Here is a 16,965-nt window from a genome sequence, read left to right as displayed (position 1 = left end):
TGAGAAGATCCATCTCTGCTCTCTCGCCTCAGGACCGCCTTCCTCACTCTTTGTTTCCCCTCAAGTTGGGCAGCTGATACCGGCTCTGACAGAAGGAGATTTGTCTTGCGGCTGAGAAGATCAAGGACAGTTTGGCATGAGGGGAGACGCTCCACAAAGAGGCATGAAGACCACATGTCTGTGGGCTGCCGCTCTGCTGCTGTCAGTCATCTCTCTGGTGAGCTGAACATCATTGGCATTTTACCTTCTTTTTTTTTTTTGTATTTTCAGATCATTTCATATCACTGCAGTGTCTGCGATTAATGTTTGCACTTGCCTGCTAGACGGAGGATCAAACAATATTTGCATACAGAAATTCTGATGAATGAGTTTCAGTAAAAGCCTTTTACTCAGCCGTGAGATCAAATCAGTTGAATAATCTAAAAGTCTAGAAAACATTAAGCAAAATGACATTTAGGCTCATTTCACAGGCGTTGTAGTAGAGTTAAAGGCATGTTTTTAATTGTTTCCCTTCAATTTTAGTCTTGGGATGACACGTTTCAGCTGCTCCTCGCTTCAGCTCATTAATATCTTCCCGTATTAACATGTCAGTGTGAACACAAACCTCCCAAATCCAAATCTGCATCTTGACAAATCCACCCGCACAGTCCCGCTGGATATTTCTCCCTCAGCACTATCCATTCAATCCCTCCTTTCTCCCATTTACAGATGCAGTTCAATAAGAATGTATTTGACAGTACGGCTGAGAACAGCCTGAGCCCATTATGACAAACATACCAGAATGCTCCCAACTCAATGCCTTGACAGTTTGTGACAACCCAATTCCTTTAATCCTCAGAGAGACAGTAACCCTTCACCCACTGATAAATCTGTCAACAAAGCAATCAAAGCAGAACAGGAGCCACTCCTCTCTCCAACAAAAATTCCATAAACTTAATCCCCACAAACTTGACTGGCCTTAAAAAGCTCCCGCGGTGTTATCTGTGTTTAATTTGCATAGTGATGGAAAGAAGTCAATTACTATTAATTATTCTCTACAACTTAATACCCATTATCGAATTGAATTCACCGTCTTGAAAACCATAAACTCAATTTCACAGCTGACTAAGCTCACTAATCATTTCACCCCCCCCCCCTTTTTTTCCTTTACGAAGCCCTCCTGCTTTGGAGGAACACAATGATTCTTCGATTTCAGAAGCAATAACATTCACTGACATGGATTCCCCTATTGTCACAATATAAGGACAAACATTAATCATCAACTGTGTGACTTATATGTAGAATGGCATCATGCTGGAGCTGGCTGATCTCAGAGCATCACTTGATGGGAGTGTTTTTTTTTTTCCAGACTGGGCTGCCAAATTGCTTCGCTATGCTTTAATGGGATGATCATAATTGTTTCGTACTCGGTGCATCCTAAGCTTTCGCCTGCAGCTCCTTCAACAGATTGACAGACCCATGGGAACCTCACAAACTTATTTTGGCCGCCTTTGAACCAAGTCGTGTGTGAAATAATATGATTATGCATTTTTCCTCTGGGTAAGTTGAAAAACTGGTGGCTACGTTTTTTTTTTTTTTCTTCTTCTTCCCTCACCACCACCACCACCATCACCACCTCCTCCTCCTCCTCCGTCATCTTCAAACTGCCCCGCTCTAATATCCCGCAGTCTGTCCGCGTACAGTATTTATCCTCCTCAGAAGTCATGCTAATAATTGTGCCCTGGCCTCTCAAAGCGGCATGCGGTGATAGGACCCGGCTTCATCCACAGCTGCCTGTGATGTCTTGACACACTTTGTGATTTGTCATCATCTCTGACCACCCTCAGGTAACACTTTGATATCACTCCTAAACTCTTAGTGGGCGTCAAATGCCCTTAGTTGATCCATCAACTCAATTACGGGGGACCTCACAGGGCAAGACAAGTTAAATTCTCTGTAAAGGACTATGGCGACTATCATATCCCCAGAGCCTAGTCAGAAAACACTCTAAAAGACAGCATCAACACATGAAGTTCTCTTAAACTAGCTTCCTGTGCAGAGGAACGTTTCTCTGAGATCATATTTCATAAACCAATATATTTTGGTTTTTTTATGGTAGAGGTACTTGTGATTCATGGCATCTAAAAGTCATAAATTAGATTAAAATAAGCTTTGCTGGGAGTGGTGGAGCGAGACGTTAGATCCCATACCCGACAGGTCACAGGTTTGATCCCACAGCAGCCACATGTCCTTGAGCCAAACTCTAACCCCTAATAGCTCCTCACACTTTAAGCCTCTCTGGATAAGAGCATCGGTTTAATACCTTAAATTTTTTCTAAAAAAGTCCGCAAAACTTTTGCAGCGTGGTCTTTACACATGAAAACCATTAAAAAAAGAAAAAAAAAAGACAACAAGTCTATTAATTTCTGACTGTTGCAGCTGAACATCCAATCAAGGTTGCGGAGTGGCCGCCCAAATCTGCTATGTGCCTGCTCCCCTTTCCATTCTCACTGTTAAACTAGAGCTGTCGCACTCACAAATCCTCCCCGCACGGCAGTCACAGCAGCCGCAGCATTCAGGTAAATGAAAACTGACACACACTTTCATTCTTCCTCGCAAGGTTTTGTGTACAGCCCACCACAGAGTCATCTGGCTCCTCCGGTGCTTCTATTAAAGGTGGAATTTGCTGGCTGTTCGGGGGTCCGGCCCATAGAATATCCTCCGAGCTCCCGAGGGAAGCCGGGGTTGTTTATCTTCCCCGTTTCAAAGAGCGGACGCCTGCGCCTTATCACAGCCTTGCCAAGAGTAGATAGCATTTAGGTTTGTCCAACAGCCTGCCTATATGCTGCATCTGACAATCTGAGAGTTGTCTCCTAAAGGACTTCTGCATACCCGTGCTGTTTGTGTTATCTTGTTGAGGGATTCTGCCTCATACACCAAACCTGGGAATAATATTACGAGACACTTAAATGGGGATTGGGGATGGGAGACTCCTGTATAACTGCGTGCCCAAAAGTTAGAAAAACTCTAAGCCATGAAATGAAAGCCTCTAAATATGACTAGGAAATACATTTCCTTCCTTTGATTGGAGACATTATATTTAATATGTACTGCAAATTGTTTATGCATCTGCAAGAGCACAATGTTTTCCACTGATATTGATTCCTGTAAGTTAGTTTATTTCTTCGTATAAAGGGCACCCCACTGATTTTTAGCCTGAATTATGGGAAATATAGGAGTGAGACCAATAACAAGTGTGGATATCTGGCTGCTTCTGTGTATACCATTCGTTTATCTCATGTCCTTTGTATAGAACTGTAATAATAAACCAACATTTCTGCTTTTATGTGATACATTCAAAGCCCCTGCAAAATGAAGTATGTCCCCTTAACATCACGTGTTAGAAATGTATCTGCTACATCAGAACTGCGTGGGTGTAGTTTGATCAGATTTGGTTAACTAGCATCATGAGCGAAAAGCCAAACTGGCATCACGTGACATCACGCCCACTTTAATCCAGCGAGAAGCGTCCGGACAAAAACAACACCGAAAATATCTTGTGAAATAAGCTTGTGAAATTTTGACATAAAAACGTTGTGTGAAGCCCAAACTAAGGAAATTACATCAGGAATCAGCAGGTCTTTGAAGGGACTGCACCTGTGTCTTTGCAAGTCTTAGCTCATTCTAGCATTCTAGCTTTCACTGTTGCACAAATGATGTAAACTTTACACTTTTGCTGTCAACATTCACTTTCAGGCTAAGTAGTTTTAGATTGCCAGATAAGCAGTGATATGTTTCCATTAAAGCACACTCCCTACTCTGGGTGCGACACTAAGCCCCCAACCCATTGGTTCCTACTGAACCTTTAACACAGTCACAAATTTATACTCATGTCTTTAAGGGTCAGTAATATCCTGAGACTGCTGGGCATTGTCGTTTTTAGCAAATGCAACTCAAACAGGCATAAATGGTGCATTTGCTGGGGACTACTTTTAGTAGTGGAATAATACATTCTTGGTATCTGTAGCGGCAGCGCTGTGTATATGTGGGGTCAGCTCAAAAGAAAAACCACTATTGATAATGAACAAATCAGTCAGTGTAACAGTGTGGCTCACTGATGTGTTTGTAACAGTTGTTGGGCAGCAATGGAGCTCGGAGGCACAGAGGAATAAGATCTATCACGCAGTACTTGTTGTGTCATCAATTCATTGTTGGTTTTGCTCTTTCAGTGGGATTCACCAGACTTGTAATGTGAGAGTCTGATATTAGATTTTCATAATGCACACAATGTGACACCAATTGTTGCCCAAAATGAAATATATCTAAAACACAGATGCATGGCAACATCACACACAGAGATAATTCTTTCCTTGTTGGATAATTTATGTCTCTCCCGGAACTTGATGTACAGTATCTTTTTTTTTTTGTTGGCATTAATATTCATTCTGGCCCGCTGCCGTTTGTTCTTCTTTTCCCTCTTCAAACCCTTTTTGATGACTTATGATGATTGATTCCTTCTTGGATAATTAATGATTCATGGATTTTCTTTTACCAATTTGTTTTGCGATGAAATACTGTAGATTTATTTAGTTTTCTCAAATGTTTTTGTCCTAATAATAATAAAGTCCATTCCTTTAGCACAATGATATCAAAATCAGTGATTACAAAGTGCTTTTTATGTAAATAGGGCCATACATTGTCACTATGAGGAGAATCAGGCAATTTCCAGCTCTGCTCTGATTGGACCACTCTGCAAGTAGATCGACTCTAAATCGAGCAGATCACAGCCACCTGAGTGACGGCTGTGTGACTATTTTCTTGAGGTAACTCTTTGGTCTATAAAATATCAGAGTATGGTGAAAAATGCCCGTTATCATTTCCAAAAGCTCAAAGTCATCTTTAAAGGACTTGTTTTGACCCAAAGTCCAGTCATAGACATTTAACTTACTGTCACTTAGGTCAAAGGAAACCCTTTTTTGCTTGAAATTTATTTTACCTATTTTTCTTATTATTATCAAAATAGTTGCAGATTCGTTTTCTATCTATTAATAGACTAATTGTTTAAACTGTATAGATGAAGTAAAGGTGAAATTTTACTTCACAGAAAAACCTATAAAGAAGTCATGACCTAAAACCTGGAAAACCACTGGTACATTCCTGGAAGCTGGTGGTTCCCAACCTGTGGGTTCAGGAAGACAAAACAAAATGCTTTTGTTTTTCATTTAATCTTTTGATTTCATGAATTTTTGTCCAGTTTTTGCTTTTTTACTTGTTCAAAATAGATGGAACATTTTGTGGTTCTCTGTCCACTGAAATATTTCCCTTAAAAACAGAAATCGCAGAAGATTTGACTGGTGAATTTCTCTCTGATTGAACTGCTCACAATTCATAGACGCACACTGCTCGTGCCAAACGGTCGCGAGAAGGTGCCGTGTGTCGTTTCAAGGAATCACAAACCAAAAAAATACGGGGAGCACTGCTTTCTAAAATACTGCTGAGATCAAAAATAAATTCCTAACATACATCACAATTAAAGAAATCCAATTAACTGCAAAATAAATGTCACTTTGAGTCATGGATGACATAGTTTGTCCTTTATTTGGTATTTAATAAAACCCAGTATTGACAAACCGATATGTGTTAAACCCAAAGTTATCAAAGTGTGACTGTTGACCTTTACGCTGCCATGTTTCTCTGCTGTCCTTTATCCAACAGCACTGCCCCTCTTCTCTCTCTGCGATATCTTTTTCAGAGACATTCATGCATCCAACACACACACACACACACACACTCTGTCTCTCTTTCTCTCTCTCTCTTTGTGCCTTGCTTGCATGTTTTTGAAGCCGGCGAGAGGTAAATCTTGGCCCTCCGAGTGTTGGTGCAGTCAGTCGGGGTGTTCTGGATATAAACGTTGCTTTAGTCAGGACTGCCTCTGATCTGCCTAATCTCCCCGGGCTGGATTACAGGTTGGGCTCTAATCCGTGAAGTGGGGTCTCTGTGAATGTGCCTCTGAGTGCTCTAATCCAGAGACTGTCAGGTGCTTTAGATGAAAGCTAATTGCATGTCACAGTTTGGGGACCATAAATAACGGCGGTGACAACAGAGCGAGTTCCCACAACAAGGACTTGAGGCCTGATGATGGCTGGGCACGCACATCAGATGCGCCGTGCAATTTTGATAATCTTAGAGGAAAATAGTGAAGAAATCCCTTCCAAAAAATTGATTCCAGCGGCACGCCCTCCTACAAAATTATTCAGAACATGAAGGTGCAGAAAATTGTGGTGCTTTTGGAAACACACTGTAGAAGGCAATTTAATTTCTTGGTTGACAAAATGATAAACTTGAACCATCTGTGTCCTAAACCTGCTTGGATCTGGATTGTTTAGGAAATGTTCTTTCCATTTCCACCTTGAAACGTTGTATCCACACACACACAGTCACACACACACACACACACACACACACACACAGAGTCACTAATTAGCCTGGCAGTCACTTAACCCAGCGTAAAGCAGTTCCCTTATATCCCCTGATCTGGTTTCAGGACTCCATTGAGACTGAAACCCAGTTACAGAGAAGCATCGGTAATTACTGCGCTACGAAAATGATATTTCATTTGATGATTAGAGACTGCAGTCTTTTCATCGCTCAGAACAGAAGTATTCATGAAAAATAAATGGCACTTACAGTGTGGATTACAGGTCAAAGGGTCATTTTTAGACATTTTACTCATTTAGGGTTATTGCAAACATGAACAAAATGTATTCACGTTTAAATTTACGAGGGATCAAGTGTCAGAAATCCATTTACCCAACTCCTGTGCATGTGTTTGAGAGGTTTTTCCTTTTAGTACAATTTGTGACCTTGCAGCATACAATGTGTGCAAAACAGTTATGTTAATATTCTGGAATAGCTGCAGTATTGTCTAATAAAAATGTGTTATTTGTACCATTTTCACCTTTAAAATGACCATAAACAACTGAAACAAGCTGATACCTTAAACAATATTAAACTGAACTATAAATGTGATAATAGACTTTATAGCTGCTCGGCTGACAGTCTATAAGTTACTGTTTCACCGCTACTTTTACATCCTAAGGAGCTTTATGTTTGACTATAATGGTGCCGATAAATCCTGAACAGGGAGCCTCCCTCATCCTCATTTTATCTTTTTACAATACATCACCAGTCAGGCAACATGACAGACTTTTGTTTCCAGCAATGAAAGACAAAAGGAGGAGTTCATTAATACAATTTAACTGCCCCACTGCGCAAGGAATCTGCTGAAATTCATATTTCACTTCACTCCAAACGCTCTGCTCTTAGGGGTGTAAGGCCGATTTACTTATCTCCAAACATTTGAGGGGCTTTGATGTGACTCCGCGTATCATGTTGCATTTGAAAAACGCTCGTGCTGTGTTCCGTCCCGTGCTCTGTTCAGAGAGGTAGAAAGATGTAAAAGCGACTAAGCCAAAGTCTCCACAATGCCACTAACGGTTCGTTCGCATCAGGTCGTTCATCATCGAGGCCTCTTCAAAACAACTGGAGGCCATCTCTCCACTCTGAAGTTCATAAAATGAACCTGTGCTTCAGAGTGAGATCACAACTCCTTCAACAGTGCACTTGGTTAGAGCTCCACACACTATCTGGCCGACACTACTACAATGTCATTCAGTGAACTTTCTGAATGAGAGAAGACCTTATTTTCAGAGTATCGATTTCGGGGTGAAAGTACAAAATGTAAACGCTTCGACCAGATAGATCTGCTGTCACGTTTCTCGGCCGGGGTTTGGACATCACTGTCACGGACCCTCGGCGGGGGTGCACGGGGAATCTTCGCTCTCTCATCTGTGTGATTGTTAGAGGAGAGACACAGAATGAATCATCAATCATCCATTCAGGCCACATTCAGCAGGTAATAGTCTGCTGTTGCATCACGTCTGCGCCCAAGAAGCGCTTCATTCATCTCAATGTTTGGCAGGAATACCCTTAATCTTGATTAGGACGACCTGCACAAGATGTTTCACACACTGTAAGAGTCGATTACAGCGTTAATACCGTTTGTTATAGGCGCTGACATACTTGTGGGTGGATAAATGTTTGTTGGTGTTCCCTCACTGTGGATTGTTTTTTTCGCTCCTGTTTGTCAGTTAGCAGGATATCCCACAAACGTGTCGACAGATTCCAGCTACAAAGCACTCAGTGTGCATATGTCTAGCCAATGCTAATGCCTGACAGAGCGCTGACAAGTCTGCAAATACTTCCATTACGTTCACTGTGAATGTTTACATTTTACAATATGCTTGCATGGCAACTACAGTAAGGTTGAGGGTAGGGAAAGATCTTGGTTCAGGCAAATAAACACCAATTACAACACCGACTAAAAAGGGAAACTAACTGGTTGCAAGACACGTACAACTTGCACGTTGATTGCTGGATTGGAAGGGAACATTGCTTTTAATATACACCACACCCAGTTCTGTCTGAAAAGATTTTTCATCATTTAGACGTCCTTTAATATTTTTTCATTATTCCTTTTCCAGAAGAGTTTCGCTAAATTAGATGCATAAATCATTGGATAACCATGAAAAAATGTCTGATTAAAACGTACGATTAAAACACTATTTTGACATCACACGCACATGTCATCCGGTAGCAATCCTGCCAAACGTGATGGCATTTCACCCTCAGCTCTCACTGGACCAGTGCGATAGATTTAAATCAACAATTCCCCAAAACCTTTTTAACTCGTTTGTACAAGTGCTCCAGAATGACACATAAGTATTATCTGATGATTTTCATCATTTGTCTCTGCCTTTTATAATCTGATGATGCAAACAACTTGATTACATTTCAAACACTGCAGTTTGAGTTAAAATTACTACATCGTGAAGGTCAGGGGACCTTTGTTGTCATAGTGAACATAATGACCACTTGGTTAACTATTATTTTCTCTTTTGCTCCAGACGAAGTGGAGTCATACTTCCTACAACTGCTTATCACTTCAACACAAACCTATGTTATTTTTGGGCATTTGCTGATGCTGCAGTTTTCTTTGGAGGACAGTCTACAAGACTTCATGTCTGTGACTCAGTTGAATTGTATGGCCCCATGTGTGTCACAGCATGTATGTTGATGCAGTTTCAGAGCGTGACCAAAACGGTGTAAGCTCTCTGAGTGCTTTTTCAGTAATGGCAATTTTTCTTTGTTTGTTCTCCCAGGTTACCAGTGCTGATTCACCAAGTTCAGGAAATTCGGACTTGAGAGAGAGCTCAAAATCCAAAGTGAAGACCTACTGGACTGACAGCAGCAAGGCCTTTTCCATCAGCCGTTTGCTGTCCCAGACCCTCTATGGCAAGGAGAACTTCACCTCTCTGGATCTGAACTATGATGAAGCGGACTCGTACTCTAAACAGGATCAGTGGAACTGGCTTTACAACACTTCAAACCCCCGCGATCCTCGATCCAGGACAAAAAGGAGGCCCATCGTCAAGACCGGCAAGTTCAAGAAGATGTTCGGTTGGGGGGACTTCCATTCCAACATCAAGACAGTGAAGCTCAACCTCCTAATCACCGGTAAAATCGTGGACCACGGCAACGGGACATTCAGCGTCTACTTCCGACACAACTCGACCGGTCAGGGCAACGTGTCCGTGGGACTCGTTCCGCCGACCAAAGCCGTGGAGTTCCAGGTCCACCAGCAGCACCAGCAGTACCAGCACCATCACCACCAGCAGCAGCAGACAGCTCTGGAGACCAAGGACACCAAGCTGTTCAACTGCAGGGTGGAGTACGAGAAGGTGGAGAAGGGCACCAGGAACTCACTGTGTGCCCATGACCCATCGCAGAGCTGCCCACAGGAGCAGACCCAGAGTCACGTGTCCTGGCTGTGCTCCAAGCCCTTTAAAGTCATCTGCATCTTCATCACCTTCTACAGCACCGACTACAAGCTGGTGCAGAAGGTGTGTCCAGATTACAACTACCACAGTGACACCCCCTACCTCCCCACCGGGTGATCACGTGACCAGGGAAACAACAAGGGAAAAAAAAAAAAAAAAAAGACGGGCCGTCGAGTCTTGAGTGGTGTCAGACATTTGAATGGAAATGGAGTCAAGACACTTCAAACTTGAGATGCTGACAGGCATTAACACAGCTAACATATCCTTGCCGTGAGACTGATATTGCTCCAATGAACAGACCTACCCCGAGGTCATAATGAGAGCATTTAGGGAAGCATTTATAGGCTTGCAATACTCATATTATATGCATAGCTGCTTACATCGAAAGGAAATTCTCAAGCCAACAGTAAAAATATGCTGATTGTATTTATGTAAATACTGTGGATTCCACAAAAAGACCAGAAAACAATTTTATTAATGTTTTCTCCTGCTAATTTAGTTGTTTATGTTGATAGTGTATTTCCGTCTCAATCATGCATTCTGTCTTTTCCAATCAGTCTCTCGTAATCATTGCAAACAAGTAAATGTCAATGCAAATAAGAAGAATCTGCCAGTATGCATTAGAGGGCATGATGGAAAAAGCAAACATATTTTGAGTGGTGTTGTTTTCTGCGGTGTGATTGTTAGAGTGAATATACCTCTCTGATATTGTTGTTGGAATCTCGTCATTGTGCATGCATGAACCAAATGTGGTAAACAACTGAATAACGTCCATCTATATTTTCATGTTATTGCAGCTGTCAGAAATAATCTTCATCAAGTCACTGGAGCAAAAGAAAAAAGAAAAGTACTTTTCAATACTGTATGTGTTAGCAGTTTTAAGGCCGCGGATGGAGCACAGTGAAAGACACCAATGGAAGGCTCCCATTAGATCAAACGTAGGCAAGTAAATGTCGCAATAAATAAATAAAAAGTGCAGAAGCCACCGAAGACGGCAGAGATACAGAGAGATCATTTTCTGCACTGCTCTTTAAAAAAAAATCAAACATACCTGTGCTTTATTTCTGCTGTTTCTCAGTCCTGCATTTCCATTTTAGACATTTAGAAGTTGCTCTTTTACGATTATGATTTACAACAAAAAAAAATTTATTTCAACTCCTGCGTCAGTAACATGACAAGCAGCCTGTCATAAGAGGCGCCAGAGCCACAGTGCCCCGGCAGTATCCAAAAATAACTGTGCACACTGCAATTATAACTTATGTGGAAAAGTGCTTGATAATGACAAAAAACAAGGTCAGAAGTGTTAAGGAAAAAAAATAGACATTAGAACAAGCAGAAGAGGAAGACGTGGAAGTGATGCGTAGGACGATTTCCTAACGTTCACTCAACAAAGGCTGAAACAGAACAAACACTGTGAGAATGTGAGATGTGGTAAAATGTGCTTTCTTGCTCCAGAGGAGACAGGACATACATTAAACAGCAGGTGCTAATCACAAATTCCACCTATCACACGTCTGCACCTCTGGTTATCACAAAAAAAAAAAAAATTCTTGATGAGACTAATACTGGCTGTTAATGATATTGGAAGTTCCAATTGGCTATTAAACCTTCATTACATAAATTGGGAGCCAGTGGCTCCACGTGAAGCATTTAGAGGAAATGAACACGGTGTAAGTGGGAGCTCTGCAGAGTCAACACCACAGAAAGAATGAATTAAAGTGCCACTAGAAAACCTGTGAAAAAAAAAAAAGCACAAATGTGCACCTAGGGGCGCAATCATCGCTGTCTATTTAAATTCAGTGCTCTTTCATAGTGTACGCTATGGTATACGCAACACAGTAACTGCTAATGGCGGTCTGGACGGCATCCAATGTGCCGACATGGGGTGCATTTTCTGACAAGGCAGGCCAAAGAAAAGGGGTCTGCCTGTGGGATGAGTGAGCATAAAGAGGAATTTATGATGTGGAGGAACAAGGCTGGCAGAAATCACTGGAAGCACCTGACTCGTAAATTGAGAGCATGTTTCTGTCACCGAGAAGAAGGAATGACTAATGTCTCAGATTGCTGTTTGGGCCAGTTCTTTCATCTCAATAAAGTGACTTTGATATCTCTCCACCCCTACCCAAATGTGCCAGGGACAGTTTGTTCAGCTTCAAAGAATTAAAGCAGCACTTTGCCGAGACAATGCAGCCTCATTATGCACATAATCTTACAAGTGTAAACAGTCTGGCAAAAAAGTGTTTGGGTTTGAGAGCTGCTGAGAGATGGATCCGCTCCCCGACTGATGTCGTCTGAGGGTAAATGCAATGCGCATTATGATGTGTTCTGTTTTAGGCCCAACTGATACATTTGTGTTCACAAATATAACTTAAAGCTGCAAGTCATTATTTTAGCACTAGCAATGGATCAAATGATTATACCTACTGTGAAAGCTACGGTATCGCTTGTGTGACAAACCCCCACTCTGCTGCTCCCCCGCAGCTCCGTGGAGCGTTTTAACGTCTTTCAGCTCGTCGTTTTGGTGTCGCTTTGGCAGCAGCAGGCGTCTTTTTCTTACCGAGCGGGTTCCGCTGTGCACAACCTGCCCTGCACCGTGTCGGCCAGCAGACACAGTTAGTGACTGGCTGGTGAACGAGGTGAAGCATTTAGCAGCTGAGGAGACAGATGTTTCCATCAGAATTTGGTAGAACAGTAAAAGAGGGTGAATATTCGACTTCCACGACCAGGAGGCAGGAAAATATGGCTCCAAATAAATGCTGATTTTTTTCTGAGCTGTCCAAACTAAAAAAAATCAGTTAATGCAGGTTTAAGAGTTACAACTTATGAAAAATCTGCCTTGTGTGTTCCACATCTAGTAACTGTGAACATTTTACCCTCCATTGAAAAACAGTATTCTAGTATTAGTCCCTTTATTAAAACATCTGTCAATCATTTTGGGAGTTACAGCAAGTTCCAATTTTACGTTTCAGCTAATCTTCTGTTAACGTTCAGATCACTGATTGTACCTTCAGTGCAACTAAATTAGATGATTAAACAGAGGGGATGTAGACAGTAGGGTTTTGTAATTAGAACCTAGGAAATATAGCTTTTCAGAAATTAAATTCAAACCATACTCAAATATCTAATAACTGAAATTCAGCAGCAAATCTCTTTCTGGGAGACTAATTTGCACAAGTGGGAGAGGTTGGATTCATTGAACTCCTCTTTCAAGCCAGCATTTCTGAAATTATGTTCATCGCAACGAATCATCTTACCCAGCAACAAGGAAAACTAGCTGCTTCCTCAGAGAAACTGCCTGTTTAACCAGCTCAGTGTCGATGAATGAAACCGACAGCATTACAACCCGGCAGTGTTTGGACGTCTAAGTTATCTTTGGGCCCAGATCTCCTCCCTCGGTTCAGTTGTCCTGGGCCGGAGCCATCCGTGCCTGCCGTCTATCCCCTAGCTCGCCCACAATCCCTGATTAATGTGGTCTGGGCGGGAGCTGTCAGAAATGGCAGAGAGAATCATGGGATTTCTCCTTCAGAGTCCCAATGACACCCAGCAGCTGCAGGAGTAAACAGATGACTAACCACTGGCCTTTTGGCAGCCTGTGGAGATTCACACGGAGGGAGGGCTGTGAACGTTGCTTTGACATTTAGGTGGATTAGAAAGTTCTTGGGTTCTGCTCTCATGGTGTCAGAGGTGGTTGGCATAGTAATTATCTGCGTCTTGGTTTTCCTCCCCTTGACCCACAGCTGCAGTGAAAATGTAGAGCTTCATTTCTCCACTTACAGACAAATGCAATGTTTAAGTGTGAAGCACCCTCACAAGCCTCATTTATAAGCAAATCACATCGTGTTTGTGCTGCTACAGAAGACATAATAGGTATCTTACTTTAAAGAACAACAACCATTTGTCATTTCAGACCATGTCCTGGCGCAGAATTCATTTCAAATCTGGGGCTGCAGCTGTCCTGGGGCACAGTTTTGTGTGAGGTATTGACATATTAAAGGCTCTATCAGACAATGGCTGGTGTTTTTTTTTTTTTTAAATCACAAATAAATTACTCTCCTCAAAACACTATTACTCCTCCGGAAATGAAAACTCACTCATTGTGAATGTCTCATATCAGGTAAAAACTGGAGAGAATTAATTAACCTTTGTCATTTTAATTGCTTTAGTGACAGCTGTCCTTTGGTGCCGGAGCTATCCTAATGCACATACTGTGGGCTTGTCAATTACTTTCCCAGTGAATAGATTAAAACGCCACAGAGGATAGAGTCATTTCATTAGTCAGACTTAATGCCCCCCAGACATAACCAGGTACGAACACTTCACCCCTAAATATGCAGGAAAATGAACAATACTATTAAGCCCATATGAATCGAATGAATTGTGGCAACATGAAATTAAGTTTACGCTCTATTTAATTTGCTCCCGCTGCTTATATTACATTTGGTATACAGATTTTCCTTTTGAAGGGTGTGGAAATTAAGAATATTTCCAGGCTTTTAATACAAGGTCTCACAGACTGAAATGCAGAGCACCTGTGTGGTGCAGCTAATTGCTTTAATGGCTGTTCGCAGTAAGCATCGCACCATTGTCAACATTTACTGCAATGGATAATGGGCGACAGTAGCGCACGTCTACATTTTTCCATTTCCATTTTTTTTTTCCATCTATGATCTACTGTAATGCTACTCAGCTCATCATGAATCTGAAAGAAATTAGGCCGCTTTCAAATATCTGTCAGCTGGATGTCTCGGCCGCTTTCAACACCAAGTGCACTCTTTACCACATTATGTGAAGACAAGAGCCGTTTTCACTTTTTATCAGGCTGCTAAACCCCCTTTATTACAGCAGTCGGCCTGTGAGGATTTTAACACTTGCGCTTGTGGAGAATCAGGAAGACTCTTATCAAATTATACTGAATGTAACAGAAAAACAAGCTTAAATTCTCAGATTGCTGATCCAGAATCCCAACAATCCAAATATTAGTAAAGAATACAGCAGCGGGTTGACGTACAGGGTCTTGTAAATCTGTCACTTGGTGACTGGGTCACAGTACTGGGTTAGCTTTGCCTACGGGTACAAAACCATTAGATCACCAATTAAACCCCACACAATGGGTCATTTTGGTGTTTGCATTATATTTATATTGCTGCTGGGTCATTTATAAAAAACTAAAATATATCGTAACAAGTTAGTGAACTGTCATATTCTAACTTTTTTGACAGTGTTAAGGTAAAACTTGAGGTTATTCTGTCTAACTGGGGTGAAAATAACCATATTTTAGTTTGGCTAAATGACCCAACAGTGACTCAATATAACCTGTGGTTTTTAATGTGTATAATATACGCTCAAATTATTGACAATATATCAATCTAGTGCTGAAACCAAGTCAATCAATTGAAAGACAAGGGTTACAGCTAACAACTGGTTTAGTCAATGCAAGTCCTCAGAGCCCGAGGTGGCGACTTAGAATTGATCATTTTGTCCGACCAACAGTCCAGAATACAAACATATTCCACGTATGGTGATATAAGACCGAGAACACTAGTCATAAAGTAAATCTTATTTATATACGCTGCAGTCCCAAATCACAATGTTGCGTCAAAAGGTTTTTCACATTTACAGCATACAGCGTCTTTCTTAGACCCTCAATTCAAATAAGGAAAAAAGGGTAAAACAAGACAGTGTCAGAGGAGGGAGCCCTCTTCCAGGACAGACGGACATGTATGTCAGTCATTTCACAAGCAAAAGTGCCGAATGTTCTCTGGTTCCTTCCTCACTGCTTGCACAAAACAAGCAATTTAATTATATCACCAGGGGCTATGGGACACTGTGAGAGCACTGTTTTTAATATTTTCTGTTATAGATTATATATTGAATCAAATAATTCAGAGATTAATTGCTAAATAATAATTAGTTCCAGCCCTTTATAATTATTATTATAATGAAGGAGGAACAAGTGGCCACCTCTTATACCAGCGTTTCTCAACCCTGCATGTTTTAGATGTTTCCTTCTTCCTACAAACCTGATTCAGTTGAGTGGGTCCTTATCAGGATTCTGCAGAGCTTGATGCCCCTTTCATTTGAATCAGGTGAGCTGGAGCAGGGAAACATGTAAAGCATGCAGGGCGGTGGGCCCCCGGGACAAGGGCTGAGGAACACTGTCCTATATCTGTGCATACAGTCGATGGCTCATCCCTCAGAGAGCAACTTACAGGTTGAACTTCTTACTGGATTTATACTTGAAAAATGATAATTTCATAAGTTAATGCAGGATTTTAGTAGTTTTACAAGGCATGAATTCAACAACTTTGTAAAGAAACACAAAAAAAAACTAGGTGTTTTGAGAAACGCCCTTAAAAAATGTCATGTTTCTAAGAAAATTCTAGAATTTCACAAATTAATTCAGCAAAATACTGGACGCCTGTTCTTGACACAGCTGAGCAGCCATGCAGAGCTGCACGTGATTTCTGCCAAAAGTCATCCCAGCAGAACACAAGCGTTCCTCTGCTTACTACAGTATCTCAGCACTAATCTGTTAACTAATTTCTGCTCATCAGGTTTCTCTCGGGAGGGAAAATATGAACTTTGCCAGATCGTGTGAGAGGTAGCTCTATCAAAGCAGATGCACACGAGAACTGATGGGAAAGATGTGTTTGCTTTTCAAAATGACATGAGATATAAGAGGATTACATGGCTCATGAATATGGCCTGTTTCTATCCTCTGATTTATCGCTTTATTTTTTTTTTTTTTCTGTGCTATCAGAAATCCTTATCTCCATCCGAAACAGGCTGCCAAACAACGCAAAGGCTGATGTTCTCGTGCCTGAGTGGCTCAGATTTAATTTCAGTTAAGAAAAGAAAAAAAAAAAAAAAGTTAAATGTTGTCTGATCGCCTGAGTATATCTGTGTCTAAGTGTGTGTGTTTGTGAGGTGAAGCTAAACCCCCCCCCCCCCCCCCCCCCCCAACAATTAGGCTCATTCACAAGCAGCTGCACTTCAGAGAAAAAGAGCAACTGGTTGACTATCTATTTTTAGGATATACAATGCTGTCAGTGTATATTCAGTGAAACAACAGCGGGGAGAAGTGATG

The 16,965-nt window shown here is 41.5% G+C and overlaps 1 protein-coding gene across 1 annotated transcript; it reads left to right on the top strand.

Moving 5' to 3' along the window:
• Positions 1-136: 136 nt before the first annotated feature.
• On the top strand, positions 137-9,995 carry LOC139205578 (neurexophilin-1). The gene is made up of 2 exons (XM_070835837.1): positions 137-217; positions 9,201-9,995. Exons 1-2 carry the CDS (start codon positions 137-139, stop codon positions 9,993-9,995), a joined length of 876 nt encoding a protein of 291 aa, XP_070691938.1.
• Positions 9,996-16,965: the final 6,970 nt, after the last annotated feature.

Source organism: Pempheris klunzingeri, chromosome 8, assembly GCF_042242105.1.
Source record: "Pempheris klunzingeri isolate RE-2024b chromosome 8, fPemKlu1.hap1, whole genome shotgun sequence".
Classification (NCBI taxonomy): domain Eukaryota; kingdom Metazoa; phylum Chordata; class Actinopteri; order Acropomatiformes; family Pempheridae; genus Pempheris; species Pempheris klunzingeri.
The sequence above is the reverse complement of the archived record's forward strand: the minus strand, read 5'-3'. Positions and strand labels throughout refer to the sequence as shown.